At 35.3% G+C, this 24,125-nt stretch overlaps 1 protein-coding gene across 3 annotated transcripts in view; it reads right to left on the bottom strand.

Moving 5' to 3' along the window:
• Nucleotides 1–1,063: 1,063 nt before the first annotated feature.
• The window catches only part of ece2a (endothelin converting enzyme 2a), a 142,967-nt gene continuing 119,905 nt past the window's right edge, over nt 1,064–24,125 (bottom strand). For all 3 annotated transcript variants that reach the window (XM_009298793.5, XM_001341955.10, XM_073929735.1), the window contains one exon: nt 1,064–4,062. In XM_009298793.5, the coding sequence (XP_009297068.2) occupies nt 3,775–4,062 (288 nt within the window). In that variant the 3' untranslated portion in view covers nt 1,064–3,774. The remainder of the gene's footprint in view (nt 4,063–24,125) is intronic.

The following is a 24,125-nucleotide window of genomic DNA, read 5'->3' as shown; positions in this document are numbered from 1 at the left end:
CCATAACACACTCACAACACAACTGGTTTCAACGCATTTTGGGCTCTCCTGCATCAAGAAATAGCCTCCCTCTATTTACTACAAAAATCACAGTGTAACATTTCAATCTATGCTCACTCACATTGGCACACAGGAAGCTGTGCCGAAAGCCAGGCACCTTCCTCAAGTTTTAAAAATAGACTGTAATTAAATTCCAGAGCTAAATTAAAAATAAATGATTTCTGGTTTATTAATGGCCTACTCCGATTCACTGCAGCTATTCCTCATCCAAAGGAGCACAAGCACACACACACGTCTGTCATATTCTGGCACACAGCAGAGCTGTTTGTTTTCTGTCGGTCTGTTTATTTGTTGTTTGAGAAGCGTTTGTGACAGATTTGTCTCTGCACAAGTGTGCTGATGTCAAGCACTCAACCTTGTCATACCCATCAACACAATCGCACAGAGAAATAGGCCAGAAAGAGGGAATGCAGAAGATACAGAGTAAAACCTCACATGAAAGTGTCCCAAAAAAGCAAAAAGACAAGAAGTATAAAAGAAATTGTTTAAAAGCTTATAGCTGGTCCAGGTCAAAGTACTGAAAAAACTCATGTGTGGCATAAAAGTCAAAGATTTACAGAAAACTGCTCTGGGTAAAAAAATATGAGCACATCTGAAATAGCTTCTTTAATATCTCGCAGAGTGATTCTTTGTTGATTTCTTGCTTTTGTCCACCTCACAAATGAAAATGTTGTCGTTATTTCCTCACCTCTATGTCATTTTGGGCTTTTTTTCTTGACTGGTACATAAAGGAAGGTGAAAGTGAATAGAGATAACCCTTTTCCACATACAATCACACCGGTGTGATCAACCTTGGCTGGTCCCTGAAGTGTGATTAGAACGTTCAGAGCGCACGTCGTCAACTGCTAAATTTCAAATCTGATGGCACACGTTGAGGCACAAAGTAATGCATCGCTTGTCATAAATCACGATTTATCAGCGCTTTCAAACAAATAGCATTTATTTTAGGGTTCAGACATTCAAATACACAACTACAAGCAAAACATACCTTTTTTTTTAAATAATTATTTTTAAAGGGTTTTCACCTTTAAATGTACAGGACAGTGGAGGTTACAGACAAGAAAGTATTGGGAGCAGAGAGAGGAGAAGGGTTGACAAAGGACCTCGAGCCGGCAATCAAACTGGGGTCGCCATGTCGGCGCACTTAACCATAAGTCTATTGGCACTGACAAACACACCATTTAAGGTTTGTAAAATACATGCATGTCCCTACCTCACGGTAATGTAAAAATATCATTTGTTGTACAGTGCCACAAAAATTATTTTGTATTGATGCGAGTATCCTGAGCTGTATCTCATCTGAACTTGACCGGAGCAGGTGAAGTCTTAGACGAGATAGAGCTGTGGATATTAACGTCAATATAGCATAATCTAATAACAATATATCTTTTATTAGATTATGCTATATTGACTTGAGTATCCTCAGCTGTATCCAATCTAGCTATCTAATTTAATAAATAATATAAATACTTCTCATTAACTTCAGCTATATTCCGTCTGGCAACAACGATAGTGCACATTACCCATCAAATAACAAATAATACGATCATTATTAAGATGTTTAAAAGACAAAATATCAATTCTATCACATATTGGGGAATCGGAGTATCAGAAATTTCACAATATAATTTACAGAAAAGGGCAGAATGAAACAAAATATGACATATGAATAGATAATTGGGGCTGTTGGGTGATGTGATTAACTTGACGCATCACCATGAGAACTTTAGAATGCAATCGATTTTAAATTTGATCTAATCCACGTCCTAACTCTAACGGAGGGAGCATTTCATTTGTGAATGCATCTGCGTTATAAATGATTCACTTAAACCATTGATATATCTGCGTCTCAATGTGCACATCCATCGTTCTGATCTAAATGGTATATAACACATGTAATATCTAATACTTTAGGCTGGACAGTATGCACATTGAGGCACAGGCACTGTTGTGTTATCAGGCACATTATAAGTTACTTCAAAATCTAGCCGTTACTTCACCTAGCAAACAATAATAAAAGTTTCTAGCACCGCAGCATATTGTTGTAATACAGGCATGTCCAAACTCGGTCCTGGAGGGCCGGTGTCCTGCTGAGTTTAGCTCTAACTTGCTTCAAAACACCTGCAGGAAGTTTCTAGTATATCTAGTCAGAGATTGATTAGCTGGTTCAGGTGTGTTCAATTAGGGTTGGAGCTAAACTGTACAGGACACCGGCCCTCTAGGACAGAGTTTGGATATTTTGTTTACGTTATTTACTGATTTCACTCAACAAAACTAGGATAAGCCTAGAATTTAGTGCAAGTTGGTGCTACTTTGCCTTATGGTAAGGGCAGTAAGTGACTGTATTGTCATCAATAACGTTCGTAACGTACAAAATCGTAAAAAAAGAAATCTTACCTATGAAATATTCTGCCTTTGTGCTTTGTTTTCTTTGTTTGCTTGTTACTGCACCCATACAAAGCGCTAAATTCCAGTATCTTCACACTGGCTTTAGTCTTGATTTAGTGCGGTTGAGTGACTTTTGTACTGAGAGCACTGTGCAAATATGACGGCAGTATTATTGACACATGCTCAGGGTCCGTATGCAATATCTAGAGTATAGATCTATGGTAATGGTTGCAAAATGAAAAATTACGCAGGAGGGTCAGCTGGAGTATTTAAAACTCATGCATGAAAGGGTTAAAAAAAAAAAGAAACGTAAGAAAAAAGTTTTATTCCAACGAGAAAATAAAATCAGATAAATTTGGGACAATTTGAGAGTAAATAAGGGTGCTTTCACACCTGCCTTATTTAGTTTGTTTGAATCGCACAAGTTTGTTTTCCCTTTTGGTGCGGTTCGTTTGGGCAGGTGAGAATGCAGCAATCGTACTCGAGTGCGCACCAAAAGCGGACCAAATAAGCATACCGAGACCAGCTTCAAGAGGTGGTCTCGGTACACTTTCAAACAAACCCTGGAGCGGTTCGTTTGTGGTGAGAATTTGATTCGTACTAAAACAGGTCCAATCGTAAAAAGTACTGCGCCTTTTGGACTAATCCAGCTGCCGTAGGCCAATGCTCTGTGCGATATGGAGGAAAAATATTAGTTGACAGCGCTTTACCAACAGAGAGAGAGAGGGGAATACATTACCTGATGGATCGTTGGTAATATTTCCGCAAGATGACCATGTCGCAGTTTAGCTAAGTTAATTCACGTCTCCTCCTGAAGATACAAGCGATGCATTAAAACACTGTTTTCCAGCCGCAGCCACGCTTCATTCTCGAAATGTATAGTTTGTCTAAAGCAGGCATACAATTAGTCAGTGCAGTCGTCCCTCCAGAATAAAAACGACATTTTGTGTCTGCCGGTTTTGTTTACTTGTGGGAGTTTGTTGGCATTTTCCCGCTTGTGAATTCTAACCAATCAATAATCAGTTTAGGAAATATGTTAAACAACATCTGGCCTATGAGAGATGTGGATTTTGTCAGATGACTGCGTTTGGTTCGTTTCAACTGGTTCGGACCAAAGCCAGCAGTGTGGTGTGAAAACGACCCAAAGACGGCAGAAAATGCAACAATGTATCATTTATTGCGCTTGGTCCGGACCAAATGAAGCAAACTACAGATATGAAAGCACCCTAAAAGATAATTTTTGGATAAATTGTTTGTTTGGACTATAAAAAGAAACATCTGTACAACTTTCAGCAGTCTTTTAAGTAACAGATTCTTTCTGAGTACCTATAATCCAATGTTATTCAGGAAGTCCTCAGAATCTGCTTCTTGAAATCTTACATAGATGGGCGGAGCCTCTGCTTCCTCGACCAATCTTCTCTCCAGGGCGGCATCCTCTGTGCTAAGCTTCTCCCCTTTGGTCATAACATACAGGAAGTAGTGGAAGTTGCTACCGTAGTGATAATGCTTTATGGACCAGTCATACTCCGCTCGAGCGTAGAGTCTCTTGCGGAAATGTGGCTGTGCAAATGTGACGGAGATGAAGCGTCCTCCGGGTTTCAACACACGACTCACCTGTGGAGCAAAACAAAACACCTGCTTAATGTTGCTATCATGAGCACTGCTTGCACTATTAATATATCATATGACTTTCAAATAAAAATCAACGTTCTTAGTGATCCGTGAATTGGCACGATATATTGGCCATATCGCTATCAGCTGTTAAATGCTTATTTTTTGTGTTTGTTATCAAATGTGTGTTTACTTACTGTAGCTCAGTAGTAGTGCAGTTTTTTTTAAAAAACATTTAAAGGTGCAATATGTAAGTTTCACACCAAGTGATTAAACCGTTGACACCAACGAGAGTGTGCCTGACTTTTGAGCCTAAAGGCTGATTTAGGGCTGATTTAAGTCATATTTTAAATAAAAGCAACGGCACGCGATAAAAGGATTTTTTTTTTTCATATTAAAAGAGCTTTTGTTCAAACCAAAACCTGAAATTTCTATTTTATTTCTTGCAGCTGAACAACACAACAAACTGTGATCACCTCAGGTACAGCTCATGTGCTTTATTCAGTGTTAAATGCTTATAATGTGAGTTTAAATGCTATTTCACATGACATGTATTGCCATACTACTGAAAGCAGGAGCAGATAGTTTACCTCAGATGTACCTCATTAAGCATGTACATTTAATAATGTTAAAGATGATTAATATGCATTAATTCAATTATAACCTTATGACTTTGTTAGAGTGCAGTGAGTGCACTATTCTGTGCTGCTGAATGGCTGTATTTAAATTTGTGTTGTGTCTGGTGCAAACAGTCAAAATGCTCATCACTGCATATCCCCTCACGTAGTGTTGTTAGAACACAAGGTTACAATGTAACCTGCTCACCTAATGTTTACATTCATAATATTTATATTATTTGCTAATTAACAACCTCGTGTGGAACTCTGAAACTGCGTCTCATTTTGGAGCGTGCTACTGTCGGAGGTCGCATTTCAGTCACGGACAAACACTTTAAGAGCCTTTCTGACTGAATGACTGAAATATTATTTTTTCCAGCAAGGCAACCCTGGGTGCTAAAATATAATTGGCTAAATTGCATTGGGCGAGTTAAAAAAAAACCAAAACAAAGACAACGTTTCAGCACATAATGCAGATTTTCAAAGCAGAATATCTTTAGGATTGCTTTTCAGATAAACAAGAATGTTTACTTGGCATGTTTCTTAAATATCTGCAAACATATTATGGCATTTTTACCCTTTCGAAGGAACTTTCTGAGCGATGTGTGAAAGATAATTTTGAGTGTTTGCATATTTGGATTTTTCACATTTCCAGGATTCTCACTAGCAGAAGGTGCATATTTGGGTAAACTTATAGAACAGTCAATGGTAGAGTACAAAAATATTTTTACAGTCCTATTTGATGAAGTAATAAAAGAAAAACTCCACAATGGTGTTTTCAAGACATCAAGAAAAAGGAAAAAAAATTATGCGAGACTGATAACGGCAGCCAGAAGAGAGAATAACACCAAATTTACTGTCCTGCCCCATGCACTCTGCATTACAAAAGTCTCGCACAAGCGGTAATTTTTTTGCCATTTGATGCAAAGATTATATCATACATACATTAATACATAAAAATGTTTCTACAATAAAAAATATATATTAAAAACGTTCAAGGATTTAAAGTGCCAATGAATGTTAAATGCATCATAACATTCTCATGAAAAGGGTCCATCAAATATCATGTATTTATGGTCGGATTTAATAAGTTTAAAGGGGCAGTTCACACAAAAAACTTAAATTTACTAATTTACTGTCCATCAAGTGGTTCTAAACCTTTATGAGTTTATTTTTCTTTCTACTAAACAAAAAAGGAGGTACTCTGAAAAATGTAGAAACCGGTATCCAATGACTTCCATAGTAAGAAAAAAAACACTATGAAAGTCAATTTACAGTTTCCAATATTCCTCAGAACATCATCTTTTTTTTCTAACAAGAGGAAAGAAATTCAATCAGGTTTGAAATAACTGGAGGATTTAGTTTTTGGCTGAACTATCCCTTTAATGACTGCTTGCTGTATAACATCATTAAATATTGCTGACTTTCTAATGGTGGTGTATGTTTATATGTGTCCATGAGCACATACTGTATTTTGAGTGTTTGTGTCAGTAGGTTTGTGTGCTCGAGTGTGAGCATCACGTGCTTCTGCCACCCATTCTTCATCTGCCTGAAGAAATGAATAATTCACACCTTCAGGTGTCAACATGGAGAGAGTGTGAGAGAAGACAGAAACAGAAAGAGTAACTTGCAGACTTGTTAATTTAAACTTCTATAGAAATGAGAACCAAGAAAGAAGCTGTTCCTTTCTCCCAGTTTGAAACAGCATTAACCTGTGATCAGTTTACTAGAAAACATTGTTTTCATGTTCCTTAACTAATGATTTAGATTCTCAAAGGCTTTTATTGTTCTGTGGAACACATTGTACCAAAATGCAGATCTTCCCTTGCACTGGGTCACTTACAACTGAAACACGGCAAGATTCATTGCAAAAGGTTTGACGTCAACAACACACTTCACAAGCAACATTTGGCATCACTGACGTCAAAGCATGTAACATGTCACTGTAAACTGAAAGCAAGCAAACAGGTCGCACAACCACTATTAAATTGAAAATGTCCTATGAATATAAGCCTTCATTTCAGATGACAGAAGGAAAATATTCACAGATTTGGAGGACATTTGGACAGCCTTATTTTATTATATTTTCAAATAATAAATGGGTAAGACAGGATTGATTGGACAAATTATATGACAATGCGACTAAGTACGGGGTGGGGCTTCATTTTGCCCCATAACAAACTAATAATAAAAGGAGCGTGTTTAAGAATATTGTGGTTGAAGCCATCAAACTGAAGTCAACAAAGAAGAACCACTACACTAAATGCAGAACCAAATGCTCAGATTTTTGATTGAAGATTATCAAAACTTTTTTTCAGTAGATTAATTTGCTCAGATGAATTTTTCCTAAACAATAACAATATGCGCTGGCAAAATAAACATTGTAAATGTTGATTTCATATGTATTTTTAATTTTCTTCTAAAATTAGTATTTTCGATCCGGTATTTCACTTTTATGGCAATGAATGGGTTGTTTTCATTGCCTTTAAAGTAAAATAAACGAACATGAGAAAAATAAGCATTTTAAAGGAAAATTTCTGATTGCATTTGGGGATTTTGCATCTGAAGTCTTTAGTTGTTTGACTATAAGTCATTTTATTAGTTGTCTTCTGTAAATAATGGTAAAAATGAATGTCATTCTTTGGGCTCAGAAAAAAAAATTGGCTGTACTAAACTTGAATTGTTTTGATGTTGGATTTTTGTTCATATATGATCCACAGATTTAAACAAAAACAAACAAAAGCACACAACAAAACTACTACGTTTTCAAAATGTAGTACTAGTTAGGCATGTGTGAATGTAAATAATCTAAAAATGAATTATATATATTATAGTATATCAAATGACACTACAACATTTCATTTGTAAAATCCCCCAACACATTTTTGCTTCTCTTCGCAGCACGAAACCCACGAAACATGACACTAAACAGTTTCTCCCGGGTGAAGTGCCAGATCTGTAGGCGAATCAGATGATCTCAGCTCACCGTTAGCAGCTGATGAGACTAATGATCAGGTTTATTGATCTCTCTGTGCTTCTGATTAATGACCCTCTGACACCCACTGGAAAACCCAACTAGACTCAAGGTGAACACTAAACCCTGGATCACACACAGCCTCATGTACTGCCACACGTCAATGCACCTTTAGTGTGTTGTTGTTTTGTTTTGTTAAACTTGGAGAGGAGCTTTTTAAGACAATGCCATATGAATAAGAAAGAAACACAGATGATGTTAAGTTTCCATATGCAAATGAGGCCTTGTTTTAATAAATACACTGCGAAAAATGCTTTTCTTAGATTTTTTGTGTCGTTTCTAATTCAAATATCTAAAAATTCTTAAATAAAAAGCATCTATGAGACAAGTGAACAATTCTGCCTTGTTTTAAGAAATAATATGGCAAAATTAAGTGAGTTTTTTCCTAAAACAAGCAAAATAATCTGCCAATGAGGTAAGCAAAATAATCATATGTTAAAAGGAAAAACTTGATTGATTTGCTTACCCCACTGGCAGATTATGTTGCTTGTTTTTAGGAAAAACTAGTTTAATTTTGAGAATATTTCTTAAACAAGACAAACTTTGTTTGCTTGTTTAGATAATGCTTCTTGTTTTAAAAAGTGTTAGATATCTGGACTAAAACCAAGACAAAAAAAATCTAAGTAAGAAAACCTGCGGAGGAAGAGAATACAGGTACTTAACTGGCCTGGCTGTAGTCCCGAACTGTCCCCAATAGAGAAAGAGTCTCTACTGCAGCTTCTTTAAATTAGACAGAAAAAAAACACTTCATGATAAGCCAAAAATCTCAAAATCGGCAGCTGCATGAAAAAAAATAAATAAATCAAGCTTCTGCCTTCAGTGTCTCGCCATCATAAAATCTGACCTTTTCTGTGGCATTACTGGTGTCATTATAGTAATCATCCTGCTCCACTTAGTGCATATGATAATGTCAGCATCACACAACAATTACATCTAACCTGAAGTTCAAAACACTCTGCTTAATGCTGAACAACAACACACTGGGTTTAGTCAACCCCCAAAGCCATCATTAAAGAAACTCAAACCTGGTCATTTAAACAAGAGACAAACATTTTACCATCACAAACATTTAATCATTCATTCATTTCCCTTTAGCTTAGTCCCTTTACTCATCAGGGATCGCCACAGCGGAATGAACTGCTAACTTGTCCAGCATATGTTTTACGCAGGGGATGACCTTCCAGCCCAACCCAGTACAGGGAAACATAACCACTCACATTCACACTCAAACACTACTATTCTCCTATAGCACATGTCTTTGGACTGTGGGAGAAACCTAGAGCACCCGGAGGAAACCCATGAAACCCAACACGGGGAAAACATGCAAACTCCACACAGAAATGCCAACTCACCCAGCCAATCTAGAACCAGCGACCTTCTTGCTGTGAGGCGACAGTGCCAGCCATTGAGCCACCGCGCCACCCCAATATTTAATCATTGAAACATTATTTACATACTCCTTTAGTTTATTTTTTTTACAGCCATCTGAAGCAAGATAGTGTTATAATACTACAAATTTGTTATTTTAGGTGAACTATCCCTTTAAACATGGTGTTAAATATGTCTGCAGGATATGGGCGCTAATCCTAGTCTTGCATACTAAATAAGTGATGAATATTTAGTGCGGACTGTTTGTGTATTGGGATGCAGCCTTTCTCTCAGTGCAATTTTTCTGCTGTTTTGTTTTGTCTTTAATTGGATGAAGAACTGCTGACGGCCGAGGAAACTTGCGAAAAAGATCAGCTGCAAATTGGGGAAGGCTGACAGGGGATTTGTGTGTGTGTGTGTGTGTGTGTGTGTGTGTGTGTGTGTGTGTGTGTGTGTGTGTGTGTGTGTGTGTGTGTGTGTGTGTGTGTGTGTGTGTGTGTGTGTGTGTGTGTGTGTGTGTAAGATAAAGAGTTAGTTGGTTATGGTTTGTTTTTTTCAACACACAAACTGCACGTGTGGTGGTCAGGCCGATTTATTTTATTTAGACACTTCTTTTAAGATGCCATGAATGTACAGTTTACTGTACATTCATGTGTTGTTATACACCCCATTTAGAGGGATATATTCAGTGGTGGAAAGAGTAGTGAAAAATCATACTTGGGTAAAAGTACCATTACTTGTCTCAAACTGTAGAGTGAGTAAAGTAAAAGTATCTGTTGTAAATTTTACTCAAAGTAGGAGTAAAAAGTATGCCTTTCAAAAGTAATCGAGTAGTGATTAGTGAGTATTACACTGTAAAAAGCTGATGCATTTACATGTAATTTGTGCATGTGTGTAAACGTAACATTCTGTAGTGCATTCAGTTATTGCTCAGCAGGCACACAACGTCATTAGACGTTAATATTAGGCTTGATTTAGGTTGGATGTCAGATGACCAGGGCTTGACATTAACACCTGCCAAATGCCAGATTTCAGCTGTGGGAGTTTAGACAGCCATGCTCACTAGCCAGTAGCCACTTTGGCCGGTTGAAAATAATTTTTAAATTGCTAGTGCTGGCTAGTCACTAAAGATTAGAACTTTAGTTTAAGACCTTTTGTCAATATGCTTGCAAATGTGATCAGCATTACTCAAAGACATGCGGCACAGGTGAATTATAGGCTAAATTGTCTGTAGTGTATGAGTGTGTGTGTGAATGTGTGTTTGGATGTTTCCCAGAGATGGGTTGCGGCTAGAAGGGCATCTGCTGTGTAAAAACTTGCTGGATAAGTTGGCGGCTCATTCCGCTGTGGCAAGCCCGGATTAATAAAGGGACTAAGCTGACAAGAAAATGAATGAATGAAAGAATGAATATGTTTTATTTACCATACAATTACCATTAACATTAATAAGATTAAATCTCTGCTTTAATAAGAGATTGACTCTCCATTTGTGTATAGTTAACTGGTGATATGCAACCTTCAGTGATATGCAAACTACTGTGCATTTTAGATACATGACAATGTCTATTGTTTTTTAAGAACATTTTTGTTGAGTAAAAAGTGTAAATATACAGGTCAATTTTGCTTGTTTTGACACATTATTAACCTTTTGTGTAAATGAAAAAAAATTCTTAGTATTGAGCCCTGAAAATTCATGTGAAATAAAAACTAATTGCAACGTGAAACTATGAAGTCACAGCCGATTTGCTCATGCTCATTGAGCAAGCTCATATACAACACACAAAAATGAAATGAATAACAACATCAAATTACGTTGATGTTTGGTTAATTTTAGGTTGTGTTAGAAAGTGACCAAAATCCAACTTTGAGACAGCATCTTAAACCAACATCAAATTGAAGTCAAATGCTGACATTTATTAATCAGGTATGGCAACCAAAATTCAACATCTGATAGATGTCATAGTGGTAACGTCCACACAACGTCAAGCTGTAACATCATTAGATGTTAATATTTGGTTGATTTTAAGTTGGACATTGATGTCGGACTGATGTTGAGTTCTGACATCAACCTGATTTTCATTTCCAAAACAAAATGCAACGTCCCTACGACGTTGGGGTACAACTTCAATCTGATGTCATGTTGACGTCTTGTGCCTGCTGGGTGTTTAATGCCGTTTCAGTTGTCATTCAGTAAACATCCATCATTTTTTAATCAGTTACATTCATCTAAACAGTCTCTTGGTCAATACGTGTAAAGATTTTTGACAATTTCTTGGACACTTTTAATGCTTCCAAACAGTTATAAATCACCCATGACTTGAAGTAGTTCATTACGATGTGATTTGACTGGACAGGAATCACAGGACAGAGTTTTTAATTTCCATAGACAAGAAAAAATCAATTAGTGACTGCAGGTTGAAGGAAAGTAGTGGAGTAAAAGTACCAATACTGCACTAAAAATATCCTCAAGGGAAAGTAAAAGTCCACACTTTTAAAACTACTTAATTACAATTGCTGAGAAAAACTACTCAATTACAGTGATTTGAGTAGTTGTTATTTGTTACTTTACACCACTGTATATAATAACAGGATTTATTTATTTTTTTAAGTTTAAAGTTTTTTTTTTTTTTTTTTTTAGTTTTTAAAGTCATTATGGTTTATGAAGTCACATTCCTTGATTTGTTCATGCTAGTGAGTGTGTGAGAGGGAATTTATCTCACTGTAATTACTGGGTGTACTAGAAGAGGTTCACATGTCTTAAAGGTGCTGCAAAGTTGTTTGAAATGTGCTTTGTTTATTCAATGTTGGACATAATCTCAACTGAAAAATGAAGAGAGAGTAAAACAAAGAAGCCCCTCCCCTTTAAAAAAAAAAAAAAAAACAGCCAATAGTGTTTTGTTTGATTGCAGCTCTGGCAGTGAGAGTGGTTGAGCTCAAATAAAAAAGCAAATTAAAAGCTTCTTGAAAGGGGAGGGGCATGTCAGATACTAGAGAGCATTTGATTGGTCAAGATTTGATGAGAAACTGAAGTATGAGGCAACATGAAAATAATTGATCTATTTAGGTGGAAGTGACACTGTAAGCTTTGTATGTCTTCTAAATGCAAATTTTCTCACTTTATTATAAACATCCTTAAAGACACTAGATTTAAGATCTTTAAAATTGACTGAAACTAATCATTTTAAAAGGATATTTATTGCTCAAAATAACATTCATTTATTTTCTTGTCGGCTTAGTCCCTTTATTAATCCGGGGTCGCCACAGCGGAATGAACAGGCAACTTATCCAGCAAGTTTTTACGCAGCGGATGCCCTTCCAGCCAGAACCCATCTCTGGGAAACATCCATACACACACTCATACACTACGGACAATTTAGCCTACCCAATTCACCTGTACCGCATGTCTTTGGACTGTGGGGGAAACAGGAGCACCCGGAGGAAACCCACACAAAGACAGGGAGAACATGCAAACTCCACACAAAAAACGCCAACTGAGCCGAGGTTCGAACCAGCGACCCAACAACCTTTTTGCTGTGAGGCGACAGCACTACCTACTGCGCCACTGCCTCGCCTCAAAATAACATTAAAATACAAAAAAAAAAAAACACATTATCTTTCTCATTGTTTTTCTAAAACACTCTAAGTTTCACATTTTACAAAGCCCCGCCTTCTAAAAGCCCAGTGTGCTCTGATTAGCCAGCTGGCTCGGTGCATTGTGATTGGCCAAAAAGCTCAAGCATGTGTAAATAATTATCATAACAGGCCAGTTTCATCTTTTAATGATACTAAAGCATTTGTAAACACAAATTGTTTACATGTAACAAAATTTCCATCTGTGTCAGAGTAAAAGTTTTAGCACTTATACGCTTGTAACTATTTACTTTGTAGATTTTATACATACAACAGATATATTACAGAACAAAGTAAAATATAAAACATTATAAGACCTTCTTACGCTTCATATTGTATGCTACTCTATAGAGCCAGATCAGTCTCAAAAATACTACTGTACATTTACAAAATAAAATTCATGCATCCACAACAGTTAACAATTACGAAATCGAATATGTAAACACACAATTTGTGAACTCACAAGTAAAAATCCTTAATATTTTTGCCAAATGAATTTAATTTGTGTACTTTTGAATTGTGTTTTGAATTTACAAACTGGATTTGTGTATTTTAGTATTGTGTTTTGAATTTATGAATTGGATTTGTGTATTTTGGTATTGTGTTTTGAATTTACGAGTTGGATTTTTTAAATGTTAATTGTTTTGTGGATGTATGAATTTTATTTTGTAAATGTATTATTTTTTAAACTGATCTGGCTCTATACTAAGCTATAGAAAAAACTAAGACCATAAAAAAGTTTTAAAACATAAGATTTATAGTTATGTGTTTGAGTAATAGTTTTACACTGAATAGTTTTACCCTGAATTTATTCCAAATATTATTCCAAATAAAATAGTTGTCATTTAGAGCCATTTCTGATCAAATAAAAAGATGGCATGTTTTTATATTCATTTTTAGACAAGACATTAGCCATTTTTTATTATCAGAATAATTAAGAAATCAATGTTTGGTGGACTAATCCTTATTTTCAAACCAAATCAAATCAAATTTTCAAATTCAATAAATCAAAACACTTGTTATTCTGAATAATTGTTTTGTTAATGCACTAAATGACAATGATTTTGTTATTTTAAAACTGGAAAAAGACCTTCACATTCTGCACATTCTCCAACACATACTTAATAAATCCAAGCAGGTTTCCAAGCAGTCTCTCAATTGTTTTCCCCAAAGCTGCACTGTAAAAAATTATATGACAAAAAGTCATAAAAACAAATGCATTTATGTTACAATAAATTAATTTAATAAGTTAATAAGGTTTCAAATAAATTTGTTTAGTCCTAGCTGAGTCAGTTGGCATTTCTGTGTGGAGTTTGCATGTTCTCCCCTTGTTTGTGCAGGATTCCTCCAGGTGCTCGGTTTCCCCCACATTCCAAAGACATGCGCTTTAGGTGAATTGAATAAGTTAATTTGGCTGTAGTGCATGAGTGTGTGTGGGAATGTGAGAGTGTATGGGTGTTTCCCAGAAATGGGTTGCGGCTGAAAACGTATCCGCTGCGTGAAACTTTTGCTTGAATAGGAGGCAGTTCATTCAGCTGTGGTGACCGCTGTAAAATCAGAAACTAAGCTGAAGGAAAATGAATGAATGAAGTTTGACGATAAGTTTAGTCAGTTTGACTGGTTTAAGATCAGAGGACTAGAAAAGTTTATTCAACTCAACTAAAAAAATTAAATAAAAAAAAAAATTAAGAGATTTTTTTTTCAATGTGGATTAAAAAAACAACTATAAATAATCTCATAGAAGACCAGTTTGGGTTACAGAAACCAACAGATAGTCTATTATATTGGTCATATTAAATTACACAAACAAAAATTCATATCAGCGCTGTTAATTTTGCCGAAGCGTGCACAGAGCAAGGCATGTGAGGTTGCAGAAACGTGTAATTTTATGACCTAGAATCCTCCTCCGGCTTGTTAGCAGCCAGAAAGTACTTTAACAAAGCAACTCCCAGCATCCTCCAGGGCATTAATAACAGCATGCTCTCGTCTTCATATCACTGTCTGCTGCTCATTCTCTTCCCCACCGTCACTGTCTCCTTCAAGGACCCGGAGCTCAAAGTCACCATCTGTCCAGCAGCGGAGGCCATGTATATATGTGTGTGTGTGTGTGTGTGTGTGTGTGTGTGTGTGTGTGTGTGTGTGTGTGTGTGTGTGTGTAGAAAAGCAACACACATCACTGTGGATAGACTATAATGATATTTCATCATCTAACAGCTGTCATATGTGCACTCGGGCCGCAGGGAATCAGGATGCTTTATGGCTGCTGAAAGCTGGCAAACTTTACAGCAGACACAATTATCAAACTAACAGCATGTAAAAGTGCACAGGTGACAGGTTATTTAGTCCTCCTACTCCATTAAAAGTCAATCGTTCTTAAAGGGCCATGAAACCCCCTCGTTTCAGCAGGGTGTTTTCACACCTCTACTTCGGAAAAAGTCAGAAAAGTGGGCGTGTCCAGCTCTGTTTAGGGGGGAGTGTCGGAGGAACTAAACAATAATCCTCCTTGGACACGTAAATTATTGTTGTCGAGCGTCGCGTACACTGTTAATCCACACCTGAGTCTGAGCTCTCACAGAGAGAAAATGAAAACGAAACTTAATGGCAGCAAACTATAAAAGCAACACTCCACGCTTGTTTTGCCAACACAACGTGGCGTCTCTGGTGTAAACAGTGACACTAATGAATATTAATGAAGTTGCAGAATAGAGCGCGCTGATTGGTTTGAACCAAGTCTTACTCATGCATTAATGCATCACACTGTAAGACGTAATAAGACACACTCTGGCACAGACGTCCAGTCTGCACGCTGGAATACACGCTATTATGCCATGACCGTGACGCAGCTTCAAAAATTCGTTTCAAACAGGAAGTACGAATTTGCTTGAAATAACGCAAAAACAACCAATTTACACTTTTTAGTGAAATATAGGTGTCCTAATAGTGTTTTTAGCAGTGTGGGACACATATACGACTGTCAACAGCTCAAAAAATGTGTTTTGGTGTTTCGTGACCCTTTAATTGTTCAGTGGTAAAATGCTTCCTTCACTTGAGTTTGTGACTTGGTAAAGAAACTGCTGATGATAATACTGAGCGACAAGCATCGCTGTGTGTGTGTTTGGAGCTTTTAGGATTGTTCCCATTCAGCAAGGATTTATTAAATTGGCAGTAAATAAATAGTCAGCAATAGAAGACTCTTTGATGGTTAAACAAAATCCATTATGGCTTTCAGAAAAATGTCACAGTAAAAATGGTTTTCAACACTGATGATAAATAATCAGCATATTGTTATGATTTCTAAAGGATAACGTGGGGCTACAAATAATTGTTATAAATGTATTATTGATGTTATTATAAATTGGAATTTTTCAAGTACATGAAAGTTTATTTTTTTAATATTATTAATATAAATGAATATAAAAGCAACTGCACTCATGTCAGAGTAAAAATGGACAAGTAAAGCAAAAGTTCCCTCCTCATTTACTCAACCTTAAATTTATTTTTTTCTGTTGAACATGAAAAGCTATTTTTATTGGAAGTCAATGGTTACAGGTTTCAAACAGTTTTCTAAATATCTTCTTTTGTGATAAGAAAATGAAAAACTAAAGGGGTAGTTCACCCAAAATTTTAAATTCTGTCATTTACTCACCCTTGAGCGATTTTTTTCTGTTGAACACAAAATAAGTTATTTTGAAAAATGTTGGAAACCTTTAAGTCACAGGTGCCAAACACCTGATCAAACTAATTGAGTCCTTCAGTCTTGTTTAAAACCTGCAAGTAAGTGTGTTGAAGCATGCTGGAACTAAACTGTGCAGGGTTGCGGCCCTCGAGGATCTGAGTTTGACGCCCCTGTTTTAAGTATTGACTTACGTTTGTATTTCCTATTATGAAAGTCAATGGTTACAGATTTCTAACATTTTTAAAAATATCTTCTTCCGTGATAGGAAGGTTTAGAACCACCTGAGGGTGAGTAAATACAAAATTAATATAAAGAATTTTAAAGATCTGAATTTTGTTATTTCAATAATCAAAATTTAATCTAAAAACAACACCAAACACACAAAACATGATTAAATAAAAAACTAAGAAAAAGTACTTAATCAAAAAAATAAATAAATAAATAAATAAATTAAAAAAAAAAAAAAATTATTTGATTAAAAAATAAAAACAAATAAATAAAATAAAAAGTAAAAAAATAAAACATAATAAAAATAAAATAAATTAAAACATAACATAAAATAAAACATAATAAATAAATTAATTAAAATGTAAAATAAAATAAAACATAAAATTAAATTAAAATTAAAAAAATCTAATAAAAAATATAAAATTAAATAAAAATAAATTAATTAAAATAGCACAAAAAATAATAATAATAATAATTATAAAATAAAAATAATTAAAATTAAATAAAAATGTAATAAAATCTTTCATTAAATTAAAATAAAAAAATAAATTTAAAAATTTAATTAAAGTTAAATTAAATTAATCCTGAAAATAAAATTAAATGTTAATTTAATTAAATTAAGTGAATTTTTTTTAATTTTATACAATTTTACAATTAAAATCAATAAAAAAAACAAATAAAACATTTAATTAAATTAAATAAAAAATAAAATAAATAAAATAAATAACATTATTTAAGCATCTCAAGCAACTAAGCTCCATTAGTTTAAGATGGGACTTAGGATATTCTGATTGACAATAGTATCATGTATGCATATATGATGATTTTTAGCAATGATATTTAGCTTGTTTTGGATTTTCATAGTTCTATTACATGTTTTAATTAATTTATTGAATAAAATGATTATTTTCATTCATTCATTTATTTAGTTTCCTTTGGCTTAGTCCCTTATTTATCAGGGGTTATCAAGGTGGAATGAACCGCCAACTCATCCAGCATATGTTTTACACAGCGGATGCCCTTCAAGCTACAACCCAGTACTGGGAAACACCCATACACTCAGACAGTAGCAAATGAAATGACATTCATGAATAAAAGATGTAAACGCATCCATCACGTAAAAAAACTCACAGACAGCGAGTCCTCTGAATCGTTGTTTCTTCTGTGCACAAATAACTGTCATTTCATTTGCTACTTTCCATTTATTTTTTATAAATATCCATTTTGTGGGTGTCCTGCGGACCTGAAGTCACTATCAAATCTTGTCTCGCGCGGCACTGTTGAAATCGAATCTTAAAACAATTTAGGTCTCAGAGCCTATTTAGCAGGAAGAGCGCGGTGATTTGCATTGATTTGAGTTTTTTCCCAAGATAAAGCATAATGAAAATGAAGTAGATTATTAAATTAGTGAAAAGTCAGTTGAAAGGTTAAGTACATTTAGAAATTATTAACTAAATAAGCAAATAAGTTAACAAACCACTGCGTGCCGAATACAACAGTATCATGTATCAGCAATCTCACAGGGGGACGATATGGCGATTTGAAAATTTTGTATAATGCCCAGCCCTAATAGGACTACATTTTCAGAAAAACTTTTGGCAAAATCTAAGTGGTACAAAAAGAAACACTTCGGCTTTAAGAATGTGATCTGTTAAAAATAGGACACACAATCATCTCAGCATATATGAATCGAACCCATTCACCTTTATAAACTCAGTTCTTTAAACTATTCATCTTAACCACATGCACAGCAGTGGATATGAGTCACTCATTACCACTAACACCTCCATTTAAGACCAGGTCACATGCAAAAGAGGTGCTGCTGTGCTGTCTTTGGCCCACACCACACGACCATAGTTAATTAACAAACTCAAGAACATTTCTCACCTTATTAATACTTCTTTTTTTGTCTGGTTGGACAGAACTGGCTTTACTGAATCACACAAGCCATCTGGATTGTACATTACAAAGAAACCAATAGTAACTTTAATATGTTCAAGATGGCCACACTACTTTCTTTTAAAAGTATGTGGTCAGTTTAACACAAATATGAAGCTTAAAAGATTCGGTTACCCAAAACTAAGATTCTGTAATTAATTACACACCCTCTTGTCATTTCATTCCCCCAAAATCTTTGTTCATCTTCAGAACACAAACTAAGATATTTTCAATGTAATCCGAGAGCTCCCTCATCCTTCATAGACAGAAAATGTCCAGAAAAGGAACCAAAAACATTGTCAAAACAGTCCATGCATGTGGTTTAGTGGTTCAGTGGTTTAGTGGTTCAACTGTAATCATATGAAGCTCCAAAAAAACAAAAAAACAAAACGAAAAACACTTTATCTTTACACTTCTTACACTTTATCGCAATATCTATTTTTTGTTGTATATATTGCACCAAAATATATAATGCCAGAATGACAATTTAATATCATCATGATGCAAGTACACTCCTCCAAAGAACACACAATATTTAAGAATATTAATCTTAATAATAGTCATTTTAACAATTTAAGAATTAGGCATTAAAATCAGAATGTGAAAACGTACATCGCAAATAAACAATAATAAATGTTAACAAAAAAGTGCAAGGTAAAAAGGAACAGAGGCTGCGATATCTGCTACCTGATCTATTTTCAGTTGTCAGACACCCACATGAAAATATACTATAGTATTTTTTAGTAAATACTTTAGCGTGTTTTAACCATACTGACACAGACACCTCCGATAGAGAATTTGCATAATAGGCTAAAATGTAGCTAGAATTGTTTTTTATGAACAGGCGATATATTTTGCATCACCAAAAATGATTGAGGTCATTTCCGTGTGTTGTGGGATAGGTCAATATATCGATTATTGTGACAGGCCAAGCAACAACAAAGAAAAGAGTAAAAACAACTTTCTTCAACTATATCTTGAACAAGTGTCATAAACGCACACTAGTGATGGATGATATTTGATTTTTGCATTGTACCGGTAAAAATTCGAAATGATAAAAAAAAAAGTTAATTATTGTAATACCAATAAAACCAATCTAAGTTGCGTTTCCCAAACAACGACATAACCCGTGGCTGAACTATCATAGTACTATGCATCGTTTGGGAAAAGAACAATGTAGTGACGAGTGTTTCCCAAAACCGTGGTTTCTCTGTTGCAGATCCATAATTTTAACCACGTTAGTTATAACAAAAAATGCCCATAATGATGCTTTAAACCAGGACGGAGTAACAACTTTTTTAAAAGAAAAATAAAATAATAATAATAATTATCGTGCAAATGATATCGTTTCACTCACACGCATGTAGTGTTAGTAAAACATGCTCTTGTTTTAAACATTGATTGAAATATGTATAAACGGCACATATAGGGCCTTTGTTTTCTTTGCAAATGTTATTGAGAATATTCAATATTCTATTCTAAAACATAAAAACACTTTCCTAACATGTATTCTAATCTCATATATAAATCATAAAAAAACGTTAATGGTTGTAATTTACAGTAGGCTATTCATTAAGAAATGAAAAAATCCTACTTAATAATAATAATAATAATAATTGTAATTTTTTTCATTACTATTATTATAATTTTTATTATTATTATGTAGGATCTTGTTTATTTTTTATTTTACTTTATTTATTGTAAAAGTCTACTTTTACAATTTGACACATGTAAACCACTGCAGAAATGTTCTAACCAATAGGTTATATACAGTACAGACGCTTAATAAATACCCTACTCTAAATTAAAAGCATTAACGTATGTTCTATATTTTTATTTTCATAAGCTTTGGGGACGTAATGTAAATTCTGTTTTTAAATAATAGGTCACCTACAGCTTTCATCATGAGCCATGGCTGCGTTCAAAAAGGCATAAATGTTTTCAAAGTGCACTGCGAAGGGAATGCAATTGTCAAAATGAAGATCGCTAAAATTGAACTGTAAAAGTACTTTTAAAGCAAATTACACTGAAGAGAGATGACTTTACTGTTTTTTTTTTTCAAACCATTTAAAGTTTAAATGGAATATTTTAAATGAATAGGGCATAGGGGGAATAAATGGGAAAATAGGACACAACCAGGAACTATGCTTCTAACTACAGCTCCAGAGATGTAGTTGCAAGCATACAAGGTTGCGACGAAGTTCGCAAATGTTCGTTGGAACGATGGATTTGGAAAACGCCAAATCAACAAACTACGTTTGTAACAACGAAACTTGCAAACTTAGTTAGCTAACGATGGTTTTCGGAAACGCACCCCACAATTATTTACTATTGCTGTACAAGTACGATAGCTTTGTGTGTTCGAGACTGTTTACAAGCAGACTTACTGACTCTTAATTCACTTGATAAAACCACAAGTTTTTAAAATACCTATTTTTTTGTGACCAGACACTGTTTAATATCACAGAACGAAGAAGATACTGTGCTATTTTAAGTGGTAAAGGCTAGGTCAATTAGCACTGCACTACAAATATACTTTAATGCTTATAGAATTCCCAGGATAACTTGACGAAAACAAATAATCCAGATATTACCACAATTGTTGTGTTTGATCTGTTTATCTGTTTCTATTATCTTTATCCTCATGCATACATAGCTGTCTTTTCATCGGTAATGAATTTGTGGAGATTAGGGCGAAGCAGTGGCGCAGTAGGTAGTGCTGTCGCCTCACAGCAAGAAGGTTGCTGAGTCGCTTGTTCAAACCTTGGCTCACTTGGTATTTCTGTGAGGAGTTTGCATGTTCTCCCTGCATTCGCCTGGGTTTCCCCTGAGTGCTCCGGTTTCCCCCACAGTCCAAAGACATGCTGCAGGTGAATTGGGTAGGCTAAATTGTCCGTAGTGTATGAGTGTATGAGGGTGACAGGCCCAGACAACAGGCCGGCCGGAATGTGTAAAAAAGTCGTTATCATATGGACAAGTCTAAATCGAGGACTTGTTCCAAAGAGCTGACCCTGCAACCATACGGGACTAAGGCCAAAGAAGAAGAAGAAGAATTTGTGGAGATTATGTGCCCAAGGGCACCCTCTAGTGTCCAGTATGAATGACACAAATAACATTTCAATGAATGCTTGAGGTCTAGAACTGCATACTGTCCTGCAAAGTGTATAACCTCCTTCCGCAGATCTGCTTGAGTATTTTACATGATCCTGAAAAGCTTGATCAGAGGTATTAGTGTTTAAAAAGGTTGAGCTCTGCAGGATAGTGGATAGTGGACATCCAGGAGCAGGGTTGAGGTGTGTAAAAAAAAAAAGAAAGAAAGAAAATGAATGCTTTTCTTAAAAGATACTGGAATTTTCTTTAATCTCTGAGTGGTAACATACTTTATCGTTAAATTTATTTTTATCACAATAAAAACCAGAAAATATTGTGAAAGAAATTGCCTATAAGAAAATTTTGATGAAGTTGTTTATAGCATTTTTTTTGCTTATTCTTGGAATGTTTTGACAATATTTTTGGTTCCTTTGAACATTTCAGGACTGTTGCTGTCTATGGAGAATGAGAGAGCTCTCGGGTTTCATCTAAAATGTTTTAATTTGTGTTCTAAAGGTGAACAAAGGTCGTGAAAGGACATGAGGGTAAGTATTTAGAAACAGAATTTTCATTTTCGGGCAAAACAACCCTTCATTCGCACCATGACAGTAATTTTAATTGAATCTTGATCATCTCTGCACAATGCAACGTGCTCCACTGGGCCATTTATATCCAAAGTGGCCAAAGAACATTTCTAAATTGAAAATTCTTGTAGATGCCAACAGCTGAATGCATATGCAACACAGTGAAAACACACGAGAATGAAATCATTTTGCCATTCAAAACATTAAACGGTGCATACTCGATTACATATACGGCAGAATGCAGTATATAGTGTGCTACATGGCCTCTGTGTTGTGAGCTCTGTCAGGTTGTGTGCAGATTGTTTGGTTAAGGCTGCGAGTCTGCTAGACTCGCTCTCGCTCTAATAAAACTGCACTCAGCATGTCTGATTTGGCCGCAGGCCGGGAGACTGTGGCCTGGATTTGGAAATGAGGAGTTTGGACTCTTTTTGTGCTGTAATGCCTAATTGCAGAATTTACTCCACCGGCACCCAGGAGGAACAAACATGACACTCATTTTAAGGTCTTTCTCTCTGTCTGTCTGTTTCTCCATCTCGCACAAGATAAATAACACTATCAGAAGGCATGTTCTCCACAACAGTTGCAGATCTAGACAGAAATGCCAGTCTGTGCCGAAATAAGGCTCTGTTGTATTGCTTGAGTTTATGAACACTGATTAGCTTTGCCGCAGTGGAGCTGCTCTCTGCGTGTCTCCTGTGAAGTAAACGATCATTTAGACTGAACTCAAAAGATCAGCTTCCACAGCGTGTGTTCGTGTAGTGCAAAGAGAGTAGTAAGCACATCATGAGAAATGAACAGACCGTCCGAGATTTCTGAGAATCTGCCCTACCTGCTGGCAGAGTTCAGAGTCTGTCTCTAACATGGCCACACTTCATGGACAAAATTGATGAAAAATGTCACTAGGAAAAAAAAAATGTTATGTTTATAAAGTGAATACTGTCCAGAATGGAATATTAGAGTTCTGCCTATATTGAGTTACCTTAATTACAGTTGAAGTCAGAATTATAAGCCCCTTTAAATTATTAGCCCCCGGTTAATTTCCCCCCAATTTCGGTTTAATGGAGAGCAGATTTTTTCAGCACATTTCTAAACATAATAGTTTTAATAACTCATTCCTAATAACTTATTCATTTTATCTTTGCCATGATGACAGTAAATAATATTCTACTAGATTACATTATATTTAGTATTATACTATTTGATGATTCTATTATTTTAAATTTTGCAGTTTTGTAATTGCATTGATACTGTAAAAATGGACTAGTGTCTACTCATTGTATTTAAAACTTACGAGTACTGAGTTGGACACCCTTTTGCTTTTAGAATTGCCTTAATCCTTCGTGGCACAGATTCAACAAGGTACTGGAATTATTCCTCAGAGGTTTTGATCCATATTGACATGATAGCATCACACAGTTGCTGCAGATTTGTCGGCTGCACAACCATGATGCGAATCTCCTGTTCCACTCTATTGAATTGAGATCTGGTGATTGTGGAGGCCATTTGAGTATAGTAAACTTATTTTCATGTTCAAGAATCCAGTCTGATATGATTTGCGCTTTATGAAATGGCAGGTTATCTTGCTGGAAGTAGCCATTAGAAGATGGGTACACTGTGGTCATGGTCAAAGGGATGGACATGGTCAGAAACAATACCCAGGTAGCCTGTGGCACTGACACGATGCTCAGTTGGTAAAATGGGTATGACTACATATATACTGTGTGTGTGTGTGTGTGTGTGTGTGTGTGTGTGTGTGTGTGTGTGTGTGTGTGTGTGTGTGTRTATATATATATATATATATATATATATATATATATATATATATATATATATATATATATATATATATATATATATATATATATATGGGCAATTCCATGCAAATGTCAACCTTGCCATAA

Source organism: Danio rerio, chromosome 2 (genome assembly GCF_049306965.1).
Source record: "Danio rerio strain Tuebingen ecotype United States chromosome 2, GRCz12tu, whole genome shotgun sequence".
Taxonomy (NCBI): domain Eukaryota; kingdom Metazoa; phylum Chordata; class Actinopteri; order Cypriniformes; family Danionidae; genus Danio; species Danio rerio.
This window is presented reverse-complemented; position numbering and strand designations above follow the sequence as displayed.